Source organism: Pinus tabuliformis, chromosome 9, assembly GCF_031772625.1.
Source record: "Pinus tabuliformis cultivar Carrire ecotype Pingquan chromosome 9, CPIR1, whole genome shotgun sequence".
Taxonomy (NCBI): domain Eukaryota; kingdom Viridiplantae; phylum Streptophyta; class Pinopsida; order Pinales; family Pinaceae; genus Pinus; species Pinus tabuliformis.
In genome coordinates, this window is record NC_142307.1 from 1,332,506,816 (window position 1) to 1,332,525,737 (window position 18,922).

General features: G+C 36.5%; 1 protein-coding gene across 1 annotated transcript in view; it reads right to left on the reverse strand.

Moving 5' to 3' along the window:
• LOC149153433 (uncharacterized) overlaps nucleotides 1-1,476 on the reverse strand; it is a 317,859-nt gene extending 316,383 nt beyond the window's left edge. The window contains exons 1-2 of the mRNA XM_089441125.1: nucleotides 1,194-1,476; nucleotides 1,033-1,104 (exon numbers count right to left, since the gene is read on the reverse strand). Coding sequence (XP_089297251.1) covers nucleotides 1,033-1,104; nucleotides 1,194-1,300 — 179 coding nt within the window. The 5' untranslated portion in view covers nucleotides 1,301-1,476. The remainder of the gene's footprint in view (nucleotides 1-1,032; nucleotides 1,105-1,193) is intronic.
• Between the last annotated feature and the right edge of the window lie 17,446 nt (nucleotides 1,477-18,922).

An 18,922-nucleotide genomic window follows, 5' to 3' on the forward strand; every position in this document is an offset into this window, starting at 1 on the left:
CAAGTCTCCAATATGATATAGTTTATTGCCAAACTAGAACCATAGGAATCGTATCTATCACAGATCAAGGAACGATGCCAAAAAACTACCATAACCAACATCAAGGCCAAAAATCATAAACCATATTAGTTACTACCCATCACTTCCTAGTAAAATACGATACACTCGGGCTACAATTGAAACCAATGAACGCTGTAGCACAACAATAATCATGTGTAATCAATGCCAATGCCACGATGGAACTTCTATTCAATAAGCCAACATATGATCAATAAACTATAACAGGAACTATAACATCAACATAGCCATGTCGACACCACATCAAACATCTAGAACCATGTTATCTCATGCTGCCTTGAAATCAATTTGTCATCATCTCGAACACAATCTAGGTGGCGGAACCCATGTTAACCAAATACTTGGGATACATTAAGAAGAAATGGTTACATCATGGGATAGATCAGCATTAAGTATGATGTTCAGCGTTAACAAGTTTAGGCTCGGTTTCTCAGAACAGTCAAATATTTAGAAAATGGATTTTGGAACCGAGTTTAAAACAGAGTGTAACTCTTTTACGATCAAACTATTTGTTGAACAATTTAGTGATCAATATAGAGTACAATCCCAAAAGGGATGCCCATGTATCTCACAATCTCCTACAATGAAACTACTTTCATGACAAAGCGAGCCAATCAGGGGTATCATCAACAACTATAACCCAAATTCATATTTATGATCGTTAATAACAGCACCCGAAGATGCACAGAATGTGTCAAAGACAATGCAAAGTTTCCTCCAATGAACTTGGTTCAAGTGTAATTTGCTGTTATCACTTGAAGATGTCCCTTGGAAAAGTGTTACTTACCAGGAGAAAAATCATAATGATCTTTTTGAAATTGGTAAAGCATAAAGAGGAATTGTTTTCATGTGGGCAAGAGTTGAAGTCTCGTAGAGGGCAAATTATAGCCAGATTACAAAACGGTCATTATAAATTAAAAAAATTGAACTTGGTGAAGGATAAGTGGAGCTAACCCCTCGATGCGAATCCGGTCTTCGGGTACGCCAGATAAAACATTGATCTGATCATAAAGAGAAAATGCCCGTCTGCAATTTGATCATTCAATAGCATTAAGAAATTATGTCACGAAAAGGGGGTTATAGTTGTATGGAAAATGGTTGATACGCAATGGAACCTGAGAGAAGGCAGTGGTTGCTTAAAATGGCCCGATGCTCTGTTGCGGAAGGCTTGCATGAGTAAGGGGAGGGCTGTTGTTGCCGATTTCCCTGCTCTGCTTGCCATGGCCTGTCTTCTCCTCTCTGGTTCAATTCAACTTCAACTCTCAAACTCCAATTGATCGCTTAAATCATATGGCGTTTTACGGAACTGTTATAGGGAAGGGGTCACTGTAAAATACGGAAGAAGCTCTTGGTCACAAGGGAAATTTTCGAACGGGTCAAAATGTACTTCAAACATATAGATGTATATATCGAGATAAATGTTTACTCATCGAACTGTACAGAAACAAACCTACAATGTCAATGTAGAACAAATTTCCTTAAAGACTCTAGCATGTAGATTTGGTGTTGCAATGTATTGTTATAAGAGAATCAATTAAAAAACAAATTATTAACTAACCAAACAAGTGACCTTGAGTGGCTCTATACTTGTATTGGTATTGAAGTGCCAAAGGGGTGGTGATGGGTCCTTTTAATTAGCCAAAAAATAATCTTTATAAAATGTCTATATAAACAAAATAATCCTTATAAAATGTTTATATACACCATGTTAATTAATATTTATACAATTTATATTAATTATTTGTAAATATAAATAAACAAGAAACTATTTTCTTTTGGAAATGAATAAATTTTAGATATCTCGTGGGAAAGTAAAAGGGAGAAGAATTCAACATGGAAAAGAATTAATAATGTTGATTATAGAAAGTTTAAAGCAAGGAGTGGAGCAATTGTATATTGCTCCCAATGAACATAGATTTGGAAAGTCCACAAATTAGACCATGTTGATGAAATAGAGTGAAACAAATCCTCATATCTTGTATGGTTTAGTCCAAGATATAATGTGGGAGGAAACTTTTCTCGTTTAAGTGGTAAGATTGAATGGGATTTTAAGAGCAACTTCCTTTTTGAAAGAAAGCTCCCAAGATTAGTTAAAATGGGGATTAAGATGGAAAGATAAGAATATAATTTTTATTATTAGAACGTTGTTCTAAAACTTAGAAGTGGGGAGACTAAATGGGCTTTTAAGAGTAATCCCCTTCTCAAATAAATGCTCGCAAGTTTGTACTCACAGCCAAACTTGTGATACAACTCATTCAAAATCCCAATTGGGAGGTGCAAGTTAGACACCCAAATTTTATTTTAAACAAAAAATGAATACCATGGGAAATTAATTGAAGGAATAAGCTACCCTAAGTAATGTTTTGGAGAAAAGGTAGATCGTGAGTTTGGCGAGATACTGCTAGAAATTCATTGAAGGTTTCTCTCAAATTGTTTATCATTTTAAATCATTATAGAGAAAGGCTAAGGAGTTTGAGTGGACACCAAGATGTGAAGAGAGTTTCCAACTTTTGAAGAAGCTTCTTATCAATTCATTGATATTAGAGATCACAAATCCAAACTAAGATTTGAGTTTCTGTATTGATGCATGACAAGAGGGTATTGAAGGAATTCTTAATCAATAACAAGTGGTATTAAGTTATGCACTAAGGAAGCAATATGAAATAAACTCTTAAATGTATTAATTAGAGCTTGAAATGGTGTCATTCATGCATCGAGGTTGTGAAGGCACCACCTTACTTGGTAGGAAAGTTCAATTTAAGAATATAACACAACAACATGAGATTTTTTGTTTAGACAACCACATATGAATATTACTTAATAAAAAATGGTTGGAATTTGTCAACAAGGATGATCTTAACTCCTAACACATTAAAAGTAAAGAGACAAAGTAGCTAATGCACTCAACAAAAGGAGACATATCATTGTCATCAATACCTATATGTTTGATGTGGAAAAGGGACCCTCTATTTATTTTTTCACCAATCATAATTGCTAACATTATGATTGAAGCACTTAGGGCCAAATTTCATAGATCATCTTACCAACTATGTTGTTTGAATCATGCTCAAATGCTTATGATCCCTTGATTACTCGAAGTCAATCCCCATTTCCTTATGTTTAATTGAATGGCTAGCCTTAAATTGATGATTTTTTTTATTGCTTTATGCATTGACATAAACAATGATTTGAAAGCCCTTTTATTCATGAAGATCTTATTAGATGCCTTTGTTAATGATTTGGTAGTTTAATTGTAGTGTTTCCCTTTACTTGTTAAATGATGATCAATCAATATTTGATGATAATTGTGAGTGATTTGTGTATATGAAACATTAAGAGTATACATAATTATGCTTCAAGTGCATAGATCATTCATGGCATATAGAAATCATTGCATTGTAAGTAGAGGTTTTAAATCAACTCTTATTACATAAATATCAATCTACCCACTACTTTTAAAAGCAATCATTGATGTTACTTAAATGTGCCTATCATCAAATTAAATCAATAAATTCTTATGGGATGCCATGAATCCATGATTAAGCAATCAAGGCACTGAGATGACTACTACTATGAAATGTGCTTGACTAATGCCATTGGTAAACAATATGTTGATGCCCTTAGCCTTCTATTTCCTGCAATGTGCCATTGTTATCTAAGTAAAAACATAATCAAAATCATACCTCAATGTATCTTAGGAGAGGCTATTGCTTCTACACAGGCCAATCCAGGTTATCACGATACAACATCACATGCATACCAACCCATACATAGATATCATAACTATAACATTAATTAGCTAAAATGCATGCATGATAAACATATAGATAATTGGCATGCATAAATAACGATATGCATTTACCCCTAGGTCCAATGCTGCAACCTCGCTTTGATACCACCCTTTAACACCCCACCCAACATTTACCCACTTTTACAAGCTCACCAGGGTAAACATGAGACAAGAGTTACTATACATGACCCAACATCCAAGTTCCAATCATGGAAGTGGGGTCTACCATCTTGAAACTTATTGCAATCTCCTAGGGACACCACATCACCCAGATGTCAAACAACATCCACTGATGGTCTTAGCATGAGCTGGAACCATCTTTTTACTTGACCTTATAGCCCAACCGCACACATTCCAAGTTGTTCATGTGTTTAGAAGGCTCCGGTTGCACGCATAGGCCTTCATGCATTCCTCCATGTAGATATAACCGAGATTTCTTAGTTAAGAGATTGTAGCCAGAAGCCCTGTTCCAAATTTTAGGGCTAGCTACGAGCCAACTACCCAGAACAACCCAAAATTGTCCAGAATCTAGTCTATGGTGATGATAAGTTAATGCCTCTCGAGCTAGCTGCATCAAAAACTAGTTAGCCCGTGCATTCAAATAACCATTCAATAACTAATCAAACCATAAGCAAGCTCCATAACAATAGCAGAATATACAAAAATAAAATTCCATGCTTATAACCAAAATTTAACCATAATGAATACAAGACAAACCAATCATAAAATAAACACAATAACCAATACATGTGATTATTAATCTCAATAAGAAATAACACATAATAAGCTATGCATAAAGCCAACCAATTCAAGGACTTCCACGTACCACCTGACCATGGATTGGGCTTAACCAAATATTTCTTTCAACCAATCACCCCCGTGCCATATTCCAAGCATGAACGTGGGATCACATGGGATAAACCAAAGCAAAACCAACGAGGGAATCTAGAGGTTAAATCACCTCTACCCTCAACCACAATGATTTCACCTCAACCAATCTAGAAATCATTGACACCAAAACAATCTTGGATTCTTTCTGACTTTCTTCATCATACCTATAGGAAATTTCCTATCCCCGCCCATCCGTCAAGAGTTCTAGGAGAAACACCATCTCCGCCCTCGACCCTTGGGAATTTTCTTGAGACCACATCAACTAGGATCCAAATATAACAACCATTTGAAGCTTAATCAAAACAGGGAACCCAATACATCATGGCTATCCAGGAAATGACAAAGGCAAGGAAATGGAAATCTCGTGTTAATGACAACAAGTAAGAAAATAACTAAATGTATGTACCTTTCATTCAAATATCAGGAAGGAAATCACACATGCAACCTGTTACTTGCAATGTTCTCCTGCTATAGTTGCTTGCCCAACCTTCTTCTTCACTACCCACGAATTCCTTTGCTTGGTTGCTTGCTTCTGTCCAAGTGCTCTCTCTCTCCAAGTCCAAGTGAGAATGCCTCAATGTCGAAGTGAATGCTAGTGCTCCAAGAGTAACCAAGTAGTGATCAAGAGTAACTCAAAGTAGCTAAGAGTGGCATAGAATGTTCTCCCTCTCCCTTTGTTCCCTTTTGTTTTTTCCTCAATTTCCTTCATTTTTCCTTGCATGCACATTCATGTATCTTCATCTTCCTTTTCTCCTATTTTCCTTTATTTCTCTAATTAATTGCCATTCATTTCCCTTTGCCTTTTTCCAATTCTAAGTGATTCCCACTATAATGTTTTCCCCTCCATTCAACTTTGAATTTGTGTCTCATGGCCTTGGTTTAATTTATTTACATGGAAAATCAACAGAGGGTTACTACAAGTATTCTAAAGAGACTCTTCATCTCTTAGCATCTCACCTCTTCTAGGGGGATTAATATTCTTTAGAACAAACTTTAAGGTTCAAACCCTTGAAAAACAACTTCAAAAAAATCTAATCATGTACCTATTTATTAACATCAACGAGACATTGAAAGAAAACTTGGTACATTTTCCATTTGAATATTTCACAAATATTCTTTATTAACATCAACGAGACATTGAAAGAAAACTTGGTACATTTTCCATTTGAATATTTCACAAATATTCTTCAAAGCACATGAGAGCACAATAAGGTTACTATTTGTTATGTCCCTAAAATATATGGAGATAAACCTATATGGAGATATACCATTAAGGTTGCATATGTCGTAGATATGGAATGAGCTCATATTATTTAATATATTATGGAGGATCTACATAGTGTCCTTACATGTTGACCATATTGAAGTCCTTTTATTTACATAAGGTGGCGTTATACTCTACCCGACATACAACCTGCAATTTCTGGTCTTAAAACTTGATGTCATTATGGTTTATATTTGCAATTTCTGGTCTTAAAACTTGATGTCATTATGGTTTATATTTGGAAGGAATACGATAAATAAATAAATGTATTCATTAAATTTAAAGACTTCAGTTCTACGACAAGCCAAAAGAAGTAATGATGAACTAGCTCATAATGGATGGGTGTCATAGTTTAGATAACCAGATAGAGTTGAGTCATAGTTGAGCATATTTGTCAAGTTGTATTGAATGTTAACATGTAGCTTGATAGTGGATAAATGCTTGAAAACCAGTCGTTGGAGTTTAAATAAGCATACTTTTCATGAGTAACATATGATAAATTATTGCTAATTTTGAACTGGAAATGTATGTCGGTTTTTCATAGAAAATACAATGTTATTTGGAAAATGAAATTGCAATGAAGTATAAGGCTTGATGGGAGGCAAGAAAAATACAAGCTTTAGTAGTAAAGGCCAAAAAGGATAATAAGGTTTGAAAAGGTTATAGTTCCTTAAGAATTTGCAATGAGAAACTTTCTTCATGTGACTTCTTCACACCACACTTAAAATAAAGATGAGGGTCTTTAATGGTTCATTGCAACTTTCATAAGAGAGAAAGAACATGCTGGTATGAAATTCAATTTGTTTGTTTGATTGAACTCCTATTGGTGAAGGTGGATGATACCAAATGAAATTTCTACCATGAGTATCCTTTCACAATCATGTGATGAAAATTTGAGATTGTATGTATTTTTGGAAAAGAAATAATTGCTTACAAAATTCATGGATTTACTAGTTCAATTATTAATTCATCTAGTGGAGGAGATTCAAATATAGGAATGTTTTGTTTTCATTGTACATATATGTTTTATACACAAGTTTTCTTGATAACACTTAGGGATTTACCAAATAAAACTAATATAAGATAATATATGGTCAATAATATATTCTTTGATATTATATAATGTTCTATGAAACTACAGCGATTATACTTTAATCTTATACTTTAATAAGGTTAGATTAACCTCCTTACTATTATATATCATATAAATATATAACAATTCAAGAATATAAATGAATTAATTGTATGTGATCATATACGTAAAATTAAATCAATCAGTGTTTAACTGTATAACAATATGAAATGTATGTTAATGGAGTCATAAATTATTTGAATTATGCAAAATAATTTATCAATGTTATGGTGTTTTAGTTGCATGAATTGTCACTAAGGTAAAGTGTATAGATGTGGTATTTAAAATGCTATAAGTTAGATCATAATAAATTATATAATTCAATTATATTAACAAGTGAATGAATTATGTTCAACATTTTTTCAAGAAAAAAAAAAAAGGGTTACAAATTAAGGTTGTATTAATTAGAGAGAATATTGTGTGGTAGGTTTAAGTTATAGGTAGTCTCCATTTACAAGGCACTCCAATGGGCCCTATAATCATTATTACACTCTATAATGATATTCATTAAGTGATTAAATTCATGTAACCTAATGATGGTTGGGACTAGTAATCATTGTTAGAAGAGGTGCAGGGAGTAGGAGTAGGGTTGCTAGAGGGCACAACATGGTGCCACTCTACTAGCCAACTCCTATCACCCCACCCAATGATGGTGAGCACCATGCTACACAAGAACAAACACCTACCGAAATCTTTTGGAACTTAATGAGATCATTTCAACACATGTTAGAGGCATTAATAACTTGTTTGGAATGATAACAAGGAGGACGCATTGTATATAATGAAGAGTCACAAAACCTAACAAGAAAGGATGTACATTAAGATTCATAAAAGGTGAAGTTTATGTAATTTTGGGGGTCCACGAATGGACAAATTGTAGAGACATGGCTAGAAAAATGACAATGTGCTTCACCTTGAGTGACTACACTTCAAATATGAAGACTAAGATGGGTGTATTTAGTTATAAGGAAGTGCATTTCTTTGGTGGAAAAAATTACTACCTCAGTTATGGATGGATATCTCATAGGTAACTTAGGATTTGTTTGAAGAAAATTTTACAGAATGTTACATGTCATAGGAGTTCATTGAAAGAAAACTAAATGAATTTAATGCACTAAAGTAAGGGATTTAATCAAGACAAAAGTATGAGGCTAGATTCATGGAACTACTCCATTTTGCCCCACACTTAAACACTAAGAAGCTAAGAGTAAAGAAATTTTTGTATGGATTGAATTTTAACATTCAGGCTTAGGTTAGAATCTTGATGCCTCGTACCTTGCATGAGGTAGTTTATAAAGCTATCATCGATGAAGATGAGATATTGAATAGTGGATAGAAAAATTCATCAAAAATCATAGGGTCAGGAGTGCCTAGTGGAAATAGTTTGGTACATAGGAATTTTCAAAGGGATCAGTTCACAGTGATCAAAACCAATCAGTAGGAAATTGATGGCCACCATATTGGTATTCATCACATCATTCATGCATGGTATCCCAATAGGCATGATTTATTACCCTAAAACCACATCAGACATCACAATATTGTTCTATGCAACAACACCATGCCACACCACAATAACATCTAGTGCAAAATTCTAGCTCCTATCAATAGATTTCTAGACCAACCACTAGATCAACTAGTAATAGGTGCCAAGATCCTAAGAGGTGGTGTTGGACTTGTAGAGGTCCAAACTTTGAGAGGAAATTCCATTAGAGAATAGGTAATTACAACACAACTCAACCACAATCCATAGTACAATATATGGGAAAGGATCATCACATCCATGCGATAGTGAACAATTTATAGGATGAGCATGAGTCCACCGTGCTTGAGGCAATAGTTAATATTGATGGTATGGGTTTGGTTATTTTGATAGATCCATGAGACAATGAATCTTTTAGTAATCTAGATGTACTGGCAAAAATTAAATGTGAAGCAATTGCACAATGAGGTTTTAGGCATATAGAAATGACTTGCGAGATGAAAAGGAGTGTATGTAAGTTGGTGAAGGATTGTGGGGTGGCAGGCTCGACTGATAAGGTTGATATCACCGGCAGGATGCGTAAGCATGCTCGACTGTTAAGGCCGCCATCGGCTTGACCATAAGCCCCCCCACCCAATAAGTAAATTGAAACTTTAGTTGCTCGACCATAAGGTCCGTCAGGGTGCTTAGATCATCTAATGAAGTAGAGAAGAGCATCATAGCTAGGGGCACTAGTAGCTATGGTGTTAGGATCTATCAGGCAATACTCACTAGGCTCAGTAGGTCAAGAGAGAGTTTAACAACTAGCTCATCTTTGGTCAAAGGTCCGTGGATTTGTTGTTCCATATCATTGAAAAAAAGAAGTGCATCAATGGAGGACTTTAGCCATGAGTTGCTCAACGCTTCTGAGCAAAGCTGCTTCATTCCGTTCCGCTTGCCCGGAATGGGAGATTCTCCTCTCCCTTATGGTCGAGCCCCTGCCGGTCCTCGAGTCAACTATTTTTAGCTCCGCGGATGGCGGCGAGCCCCCGTCAATAGGGGGCTTTTTCAGATCCAGGTAAATGGGGGGGATGATCCAGAGGGGGATTATGAATATAAATGCCTGAATATCTTCCCGGAGCAGCCCCCCCCCTACCGACGAATCTGGAAGAGGGGCCGGCCCCGTAGTTGCCGTCTCTCTCTCGGGAAGATATAGGAGGTCATTGCCTAGAGATACATATCCACACATACAAGAGAGAGCTATCACATACTAAAACTGACCTCTATTGAACCATAGAACTCTATACATCGAACTATACCCTCAATATCGACAAAACCATAGACCTCGAACTCTATGGAACCATAAACATCGAACCTTTCCCAAGAACTCGACCTCGATCTCTCTCCCTTGGCGGAGGTTTTCTACTTTTTCGCTACTCTAGTTGCCATTCAATTTACTTATTGGGTGGGGGGGCGGCGGAGGTTTGGAATATTGAGCAACGCATGCTCTAGCTGCTGCTTCTGCGACTCAATGAATAATCGTTCAAGACTGCCAACTACGGAATCAACTGTTTCATCATCGAAAGCAACTGGTCAGTCAACTTCTGAATCTACTGCGAGGAGACTGCTTCTTTCATCAACTTATACATCACGTCTTTAGAATAATAAGAATTAGCTGCGACACTGAGCGAAGGGAGGCTGTGATAGGGATAATAAAAGAGACCGTGTGGGCTATGGGACTGGATCTGTATCTACATCTGTAAGCTTTGCAATTGGTGCTACTGAAGCTGCTGCTGGACCTGGAACTAGCTAGCGTGAATGAAACTATGTGTATGGCACCTGATCTATCCTCAACAGATGCCTCATATATAATGCATGGCCCATCAAGTTGAGGTAGGAAAGTTCTGCAGCGTAGTGATGTCAAGTTATAGGTCAAGGGTTGAGGATCAAGGTGGTATTGGCAAGAACTCACTGAATCTATTTTTTGGGCCCATAACAAATTGAAGGTTGCTCCTGCTATCCAGCCCAGAGCCTTGAGCATTGTACAGGGACGTGTTGTAGGAGTAGCTCATTACCTTCTGCGTGGAATTGTCACAACATGGGCGTTCTTCCTGGCAAGAATTATTGCAGTAGGATAAAGGCTAGGAGGATTTGAAAAGTATATGGCATCAAGATTTCCGAGCAAGAGTCCGGAGCTTCTACTAGCAACAGACTACCACAAAAAGGAGTTCAGAAAGGAGAAGGGGTGTGTAAGAAAAAGTCTCCTTCTATTCGATGGTCCTAGGATCATACAATGTGGTCATAGGAAAGGATTGATTGGAACAACATAGGGAAATTCTAGATTAGAAGGACAAGATGCTACATTTCACGAATGATAAAGGTCAAAGGAAGTCCTTCATAGGGCATAATCGATAGGTTTCTCTTAGGTTCATTATGTTAATGCATATGATGAAATGCAGACAAGAGGGATGTCAATTATTCATGACTTAAGCACTAAATGATGAAGGTGACTATGAGGATCTAGGTAAATATCCAACTCTTGCCGAATTCAAGGATGTCTTCCTAGAAGAATTGTCTAGGATACCTCCCAAGAGGGAGATCAACTTCACAATCAATCTTAAACCTAGAATGGAGCCAATCACGAGGAAACCATATTATATGTCAACTCTTGAACTAAAGGATTTGTAGATCTAATTAAAAAAGTTATTGGACTTTGGGTTTATACAACCCAACGTTACTCTGTCGGGAGAAATTGTCATTTTTGTTAAAAAGAAGGACGAGTCTTGGAAATTCTACATTGAATATTATTAGCTAAATAAAGCGACAATAAAAAATCAATATCCTCTACCAAGGATAAATGAATTGTTCAAAAAATGAGAGGGGAAATTATGTTTTCTAAGATACATCTAAGGTCAATATATCATCAGTTAAGAATCAAGAAAGGGCCAATATCCCAAAGACAACGTTTAACACTAGATTTGGACATTTTGAGTTAGTAGTATTACCTTTTGGATTGACAAATGCCCCGGGATTTTTCACGAGCCTAATAAATGCAATATTGCATGAATATCTAGATAATTTATTTTCAAGTCTCTATTGATCACATTTTGGTCTACTCAAATACCCTAAAGGAGCATAATGAACAATTAAAACTAGTTTTAAAGTGTCATAGAGAGAACCAACTATATGGGAAGTTGTCTACATTCCTTTTACCAATCCAAGATCCATTATCTCTAGGGAAGGTATTTCAATGGATCCTACAAAGATCGAGACCATCATGGAGTGGCTGACACCAAACAATGTTCATGAAGTACGTAGTTTCATGGGAATGGACAGATATTCTCGTAGATTTGTCGAAGGGTTTTCAAAGATAATAAACCCCATCACTGAACTCCAAAAGAAGAATAAGAATTTTTCTTGTATAAAAAAATGTGAAGAGGTGTTCAAGAAGTTAAAAGAGTTGTTAAAAACTACACCGATCCTAAAGGTACCTGACGTGGAGCAGGAATTTCTAGTCTACACTGATGAATCCAAGGAAGGCCTTGGAAGTGTGCTGGTGCAATATGGAAGAGTAATAACATATGAATCAAGAAAACTTAGACCCCATGAGGATAAATATGTGACACATGATCTAGAGATGGCTACCACTGTGTACGCCCTAAAAATTTAGAGACGCTACCTATCAGGAAGCAAGTTTGAACTTACGATTAATCATTGTGGACTACATCACATATTCACGCAAGACCATTTATTACCAGATAAAGAAGGTGGTCAAAGTTAATAAGTGAATATAAATTTTATATTACTTACATAAAAGGTACAATAAATAGGGTGGAAGATGCTTTAAGTTAGAGGCGTTTAATATTTTTTATGATTCCCCTAAAGACAAAATTTGGGGAGAAGTTGCTTAAATTACAAATTGAGGTCACTGGGTACAAGGATGTTAGTTAGGGTTTAAGGGAAGATGAAATGATGACTCCAAATAATGAGGCGTATTCTTTAGATAGTGATGGCCTAATACGATTCCATTGGAGAATATATGTGCCATCAAATGAAAAAATGCACCAACTGATATTGAGTGAAGCTCATTAAGCAATATACATAGCTCACCCCATTATTAAGAAAATGACCATCGACTTGAAACCATTATTCTTCTAGGGGGATGAAGAAAGACATTGTAAATTTTGTGGCAAGGTGTTTAGAGTGTCAATGAGTAAAGGCTAAACATAGACATCCGACAAGTTTATTGCAACCCCATGAAATACCAGATTCTAAGTGGCATGTTATATCAAGGGATTTCATTGTGTGACTATTGGTGATGGGAAGGAGACATGATACTATATTTGTAGTAAAAATGTTGAAAAAAAGGAGCCCATTTCATACTAGTAAAGACTACATACAAGACATCTAAGATAGATAGAGTTTTCATTGATGAGATTTTGAGAATGCATGAAGTGCCAAGAAAGATCATATCAGATAGGGGAGCGATGTTTACTGAAATATTTTGGACTAGTTTCCAAGAAGCCTTGGGGACCCACTTAAACTGTAGAACTTCTTAACACCCCGAGATATATGGTGAGATAAAGAGGACTAATCAAATCCTCAAGGGCATGTTACATATGTATGTGATGGACCAACATAAAATATGGGAAGAATTTTTACCATTGGTGGAATTTTCCATCAAGATGGCACCGTTCGGGTTCCTATATGGGAAGCCTTGCGAAACACCTCTTAGTTGGGATTAACTAGAGGATCATCATGTATTGATAAGACCTGAAGTAATAGGAGGGATGGAAGAGAAAATGACTGTGATTAAGGAGAATCTAAAGGAAGCACAAGATCAACAAAATAGTTACATTGATGCTCATCACAATGATTGAAGTTATGAAGGGAGAGATGGGGTGTTTTTTATAGTGAGGCCTCAAAAGAGCTCGTAAGCATTGGAAATGGAGAGAAGCTATCTCCATGATTTGTGGAACCATTTGAAGTCATAGAGAAGAATAGGCCAAAAAAGTGTAGGCTTTCTTTACCTACATCATTAGCATGTGTGCATGATATGTTCCATGTGTCTGTATTATGTCATTTCATTTTAGATCCTTCACATGTTATTGACTTGATTTGTTTTCAAGTCTTAAATGAGGGAATGGTGATGGTAAAGTTGGTTCACATATTGGACTAGTGAATTGTACAACTTAGGTAGCGATTGGTGGACCAAGTGAAGGTCTAGTGGGATAGTTATAGTCCCAATTTGACTACTTGGGAGGGGACTGAGGATATGCGTTATCGTTTTCCTTTCCTGTTTTGAGGATTTTGGGATGAATTCTATAGTTAAGAGGTGGTGTATGTAGTGTTTGACACTAGTTGAATGGATTTGATATTATCTTAACCTTGATACATCCTTGTGGCACATACATTATTCTTTGAGGACCTCGGGTCTAGGATCCGGTTATTTTACTATTATTATTAGTTGAAGTGATGCTAATTGTAATGTACAAAATTGATGTTATTATTGGTTGTGATGATGACTATGATGTACCTATTTGATGATTATGTATAATAATGATGATGATTTCATTGTATGTTTCCACATTTACATGTTTTGAGGACTATCTTCTTGATTCCAATTAGCGTTTATGTTGATGATTATGTTATTATGATATTCTAACATGTGCAATTATATTAATGACTAACCTTATGAATTCATGTTATCAATGCCTATTTGAGTGTGGCAGGAGGCCACCTAGATGAACATGTATGTGATGAGTCAACAATCTCTGGTTTGATCAATTTCTTACTATTAATACTAGAATTCAAAGTTTTCACTAATATTCTTCTATGGTTCCTAATGTCATGATGGTGGTTGTAGGCACATGTTAGTTGCTTGGTCGAACAACTCACACATGGGTGATGGGGTTGTATAGGATAGATGGACTTTCATGGGAGGAGTGGGGAAACATCACTCATTCCATCTGCTAGCACTCCCATTGTGACTTGGGTTGGAAGGTATTGATATTCCTTCAACTTAAAGGTCACGATGCCATGAGGGTGGACCCCAGATTGGGACGCTCATGATGATTTACCTGGGGGGTACATCATGGTGGATTCCTTGATCCTCATCACCATTAGTCTCACAATCGAGGGCAATAAAGGAGATGACATTTGACTCCATCGACATGCCCATGTTCCCCTCTTAGTCATAGATGCTTGAAAGACAAGCGACGTGGCACCCTTGAAACTTCAAAAGGAAGTTGGGCACAACCAACTTGACACCCTTGGCATCAAGAAAAAGATGGAAGGTAAATCATGGTTCATGCTCATTGAATGATAATCATTAAAACGCATATTGTAAGTAAGAGTGTTTTGAGGAAAATTAAATTAGAAGTTAAGCTTTGGGAAGGGATAATATATATAAATATACAATTTGAACCGAATAAGTAACCCTACCATCCTCACTCTTGGAGCCTGATTATCTTCTTGATTCAAAGGTCTCAGCCACGTTGGACCCCAGTTCCTAAATGAGGCGTCAACACCGCTCGTATGATAGGCATTTCGGGGGGGGTGAAGATTACTTTTAATGAGCCCCTTGTGGAAGGGGTTCGGGCGTAGCGCCCCCGAAGCTAAAAATAGATGAAAAATTGCCTTGTAAAATATTGTAATTTTGTAGTCAATCTAGGTTTTTCATTAGGCGAATGATCTCACATTAGAAGTTATGTTAATTTAGGGCTTTTTGCCCTAGAAGGCAACCCTCGATTTATATGAGGGAATTGTATTGTGGTTGTGTATTATTATTCTAAGCAATAGAGAGAGAGGAGGTTGTGTGAGAGTGAAGAGGAAATTACAAGGGATCTGTTGTAGGTATCTCTTTATTTTTCTGTATAATATAAAAGGAAGGACTGGATGTTTCTCTGTGGAAGTAGCCCAGCTTGGGTGAATAATGTATATATGTGTCTCTCTTGTTTTATGCATTTTTGTACTTGTGTTTTTGCAATATTTTATGTATTTGATTACTTTGTTAATTAATTTCTAACACACACACACACACACACATATATATAAACTCCTAAGTATCTAAATTGGCCTAATAGCAAAAGAAAGAGAGGACAAAAAATCAAAATGGAAACATTAATCCATTGAAAATTTATTCTCATTAAGAAAACGGGGTTGGGCATGAAATTAAGGAATAGTAATTTGAAATTTTGAGAAAATTAATTTCATGAGAGACCCTTTGTGTTGTAAGATCATAACACAAAAATCTCTAACTAAGATTTTAACTTGAGAAAAGTTGGGGAGTAGCTAGGGGACAAAATATGAGACCCACCTGTTGACCTAAGTTAATGAACATAAAATGGGGAGTATAATTTGGGATCAAAGGAAAACTAGGAGAAGAAACAAGGAAACATGTGTGGGTGAGGGAAAATAGCCTTTTTAATAAGAAATTAAGAAAATAACTTCATGAGAGCCTTGGCGAGGGGTAACACATGGATAGATGAATAATCAAAATATTGGAATAAAAAAAATAATTATTTTGCATGAGGTGCCAAGTGTCACTATTGAAACTTTCAATAAAAGGAGGAGCAAGCTAAGAGAGAGGGACATTTGAGAGCCCTACTATTGGATGAATATTCTAATGATAATTTTCATTTTGAGTGACTATTGAGATCTGTGGCAAGTTTGGTGAAAGTGGAGGTCATGTGAGTGGGAACATCTTGAGCTTGAAGGATCTCCTCCACTTGATAGCGCATTTGTCTTCTATATAGTCCCATCCCAACTTGGGGGTCTACGGGGAATAAGAATATCCAAGGAAAAAGCTATGAGGTCAATTGGTGAGTCATTGAAGTTCATTTGGGTCACAATTATGGAAATTTTGAGGGGAAAAATGGGCCTAGAAACCAAAAATGTACTTGTTAGTGTCTGTTAGTCTTGCCAGTCACCAGTGATCAAATATTCTCTTACAAGGTTTTTGTTAAGGTCTTATGTCAAATTTTTATCATTTCATTAGGTTTTAAAAATAAAAATTTGGTCACTAGCTAGTGTGTCTAGGTCTATTACTGCTCATTTCAAAAATTCATGTTCGGGTCATTGGCATCACTTTGTTGGAAGTGTCATCACTGAAAGGTCATCATCATCATCTCATTCATATCATCATGGTCCTCATTTAGCTTAGTGTCACCATTAGGTCATTAGGGTCAAAGTAATCAAAATGATAAAAAGAGTCATGACGTCACTTGTGGTAAATCATTATGGGAGTAGTAACTAGGGAAAGTGATGTTTAAGGATATCTTTGCATAGATATGTTTGGATCAGATCAACATGTCGATGTTTTCATCAGAAAGTGCTCAAAAGAAGCTTTCCAATGGTACATCCTACACTCAAATCCGATTTCTAGATTGAAAGATAAACTAGAATGAAGTTTGGACCTCAAAATTAGACATAAGCCTTATTCCCATTTTTCCTTGAGGAATTCTAAATCCTAAGTGTAAAACCATTTTCCCCTTTTTCATATTCCCAACTCTAGCATTAACCCATCATTTCATCGATTATTCCATGTTATATCATTAACTCTAGCCAAAGTCCATCCTTTAAATAATAGTTCCAAACTCTAGTCGTTGTTCCATTTTTTCTTTCATTAATCATATTGTTATATTGCAACCCCTTTTATTATTGAAGTTCTTTTATAATATCGCATTGCTTTATTTTAAAAGAATTGGCCTTGACCCACCAGCTATATGTCGCATTGTATTATCTTGCAATCCCACAATCGATGTATGTTATATGTAAAACACAATAAACAAACTCCTCACCCCTCAGTTGATTGCGATAGTTGGGCCCGCATTAATCCCGCATAGGTTATCCTGCTTTAATAGTCCTACATTGCATATAGTTGAAACCTTCTAAAATTCCCCCACTTAGCATTATTTCCATATCGTATCGGCCCCCACTATGTTAAACTCCCACGACCTGATAGTACTACAGCCCCTCACCCCACCGATTGTGATATTGCATCGGCGGATCACTTCATTTTAAGCGTTATCCCCGCCGATATATCCCACCCACCGAGAGGTCCTGATTGCGATATCCTTCCCATCCTGCCCCCGACTGCAATATCCTTCCCGGTCCCACCCCTGATTGCGATAACTTCTCGGCCCCCAATTGCGATATCGCAATCGGCGATCACGCCCATATATTGTTCCTTCTCCGCAGTGTCCCACTCCTGGCTGCGATTACGATATGGAAGCACCTTGACAGATGTTTTATTATCGTGGCTTAATAAGTTTTCACATCCATTCCATCCGCAAAACATTATGAAACTGGGTAACGTCCTCCATCCAACCTCCAATTGCGATTAGCCTGCAGCTGCGATATTTTATGTATCGCAATGTTAATGTTTTCAGGTCTGCTCTCTTGTGAAACAAAGGAAAATCAGTATACAACCCCTCTACTCATTGCGATGTGGTAATAACACTGGCCTACCTTAGATGTGATTGCAATGGAGATAGACGGCTCAGATTTGGTCAGAAAGTCCATATCAACAACTCATGTGTCATCCGATAGTCAAATACAGTTCAGTCTTTCACGACCTCAGCCGCGTTTTGCTCGTTGTTTGTTGTGTAATTTCCCAATTTAAAGCAAATACATCCCCATTCACAAGCCTCCATATCACTCTTCGCCGCTATTCGAAAGATGATGGAGACCCTCTTAGTGTTGTTTTAGCTGTGGTTACAGAGACAACCTTGCACTTGCGACAGTTCGGAGAAGATTGCAGGAATAATGGAATAACAACCATTCAGGGAACATCATGAGTAACAATAGAGTGTCCGTTAATGGCCCTAGTTGAACCAGAATGCCCAGAATAACACTAGAATTTAGCCACATGATATTTGAGTAGTTTTGATCTATTTTTATGTAATAAATCTTGAAGTTTGTTTCAATATATTTTTTGTTGTAAAATTGTATAAATACTTCAGATTTCGAAGTATTAAGAGAGAGTGGTTGGACATCAGAGGTGATAACACTTGTAGCTCATACTTCAACACTTTATTCAGGAAATCAAAGGAGCAGTTTGCAGCTATTATCTAGTAAATCATGTGCAGTGAGTTTGTGATGATGTATTTTCTCTATTATAGCTTTTTATGAATGATATACATCTCTCCTTTCCATATCTTATTTCTTCAGTGATTTTCCTTAAAGGTTATAAGCAAAATTCTTTGCATAAAGCTTTGTTTTGATGGGAATAGAATTTTGTGTTATTTTCCTTCTTACTTAATGAATTCATGTTGCACATGCTCATTAAGACCTTTTTTCTCT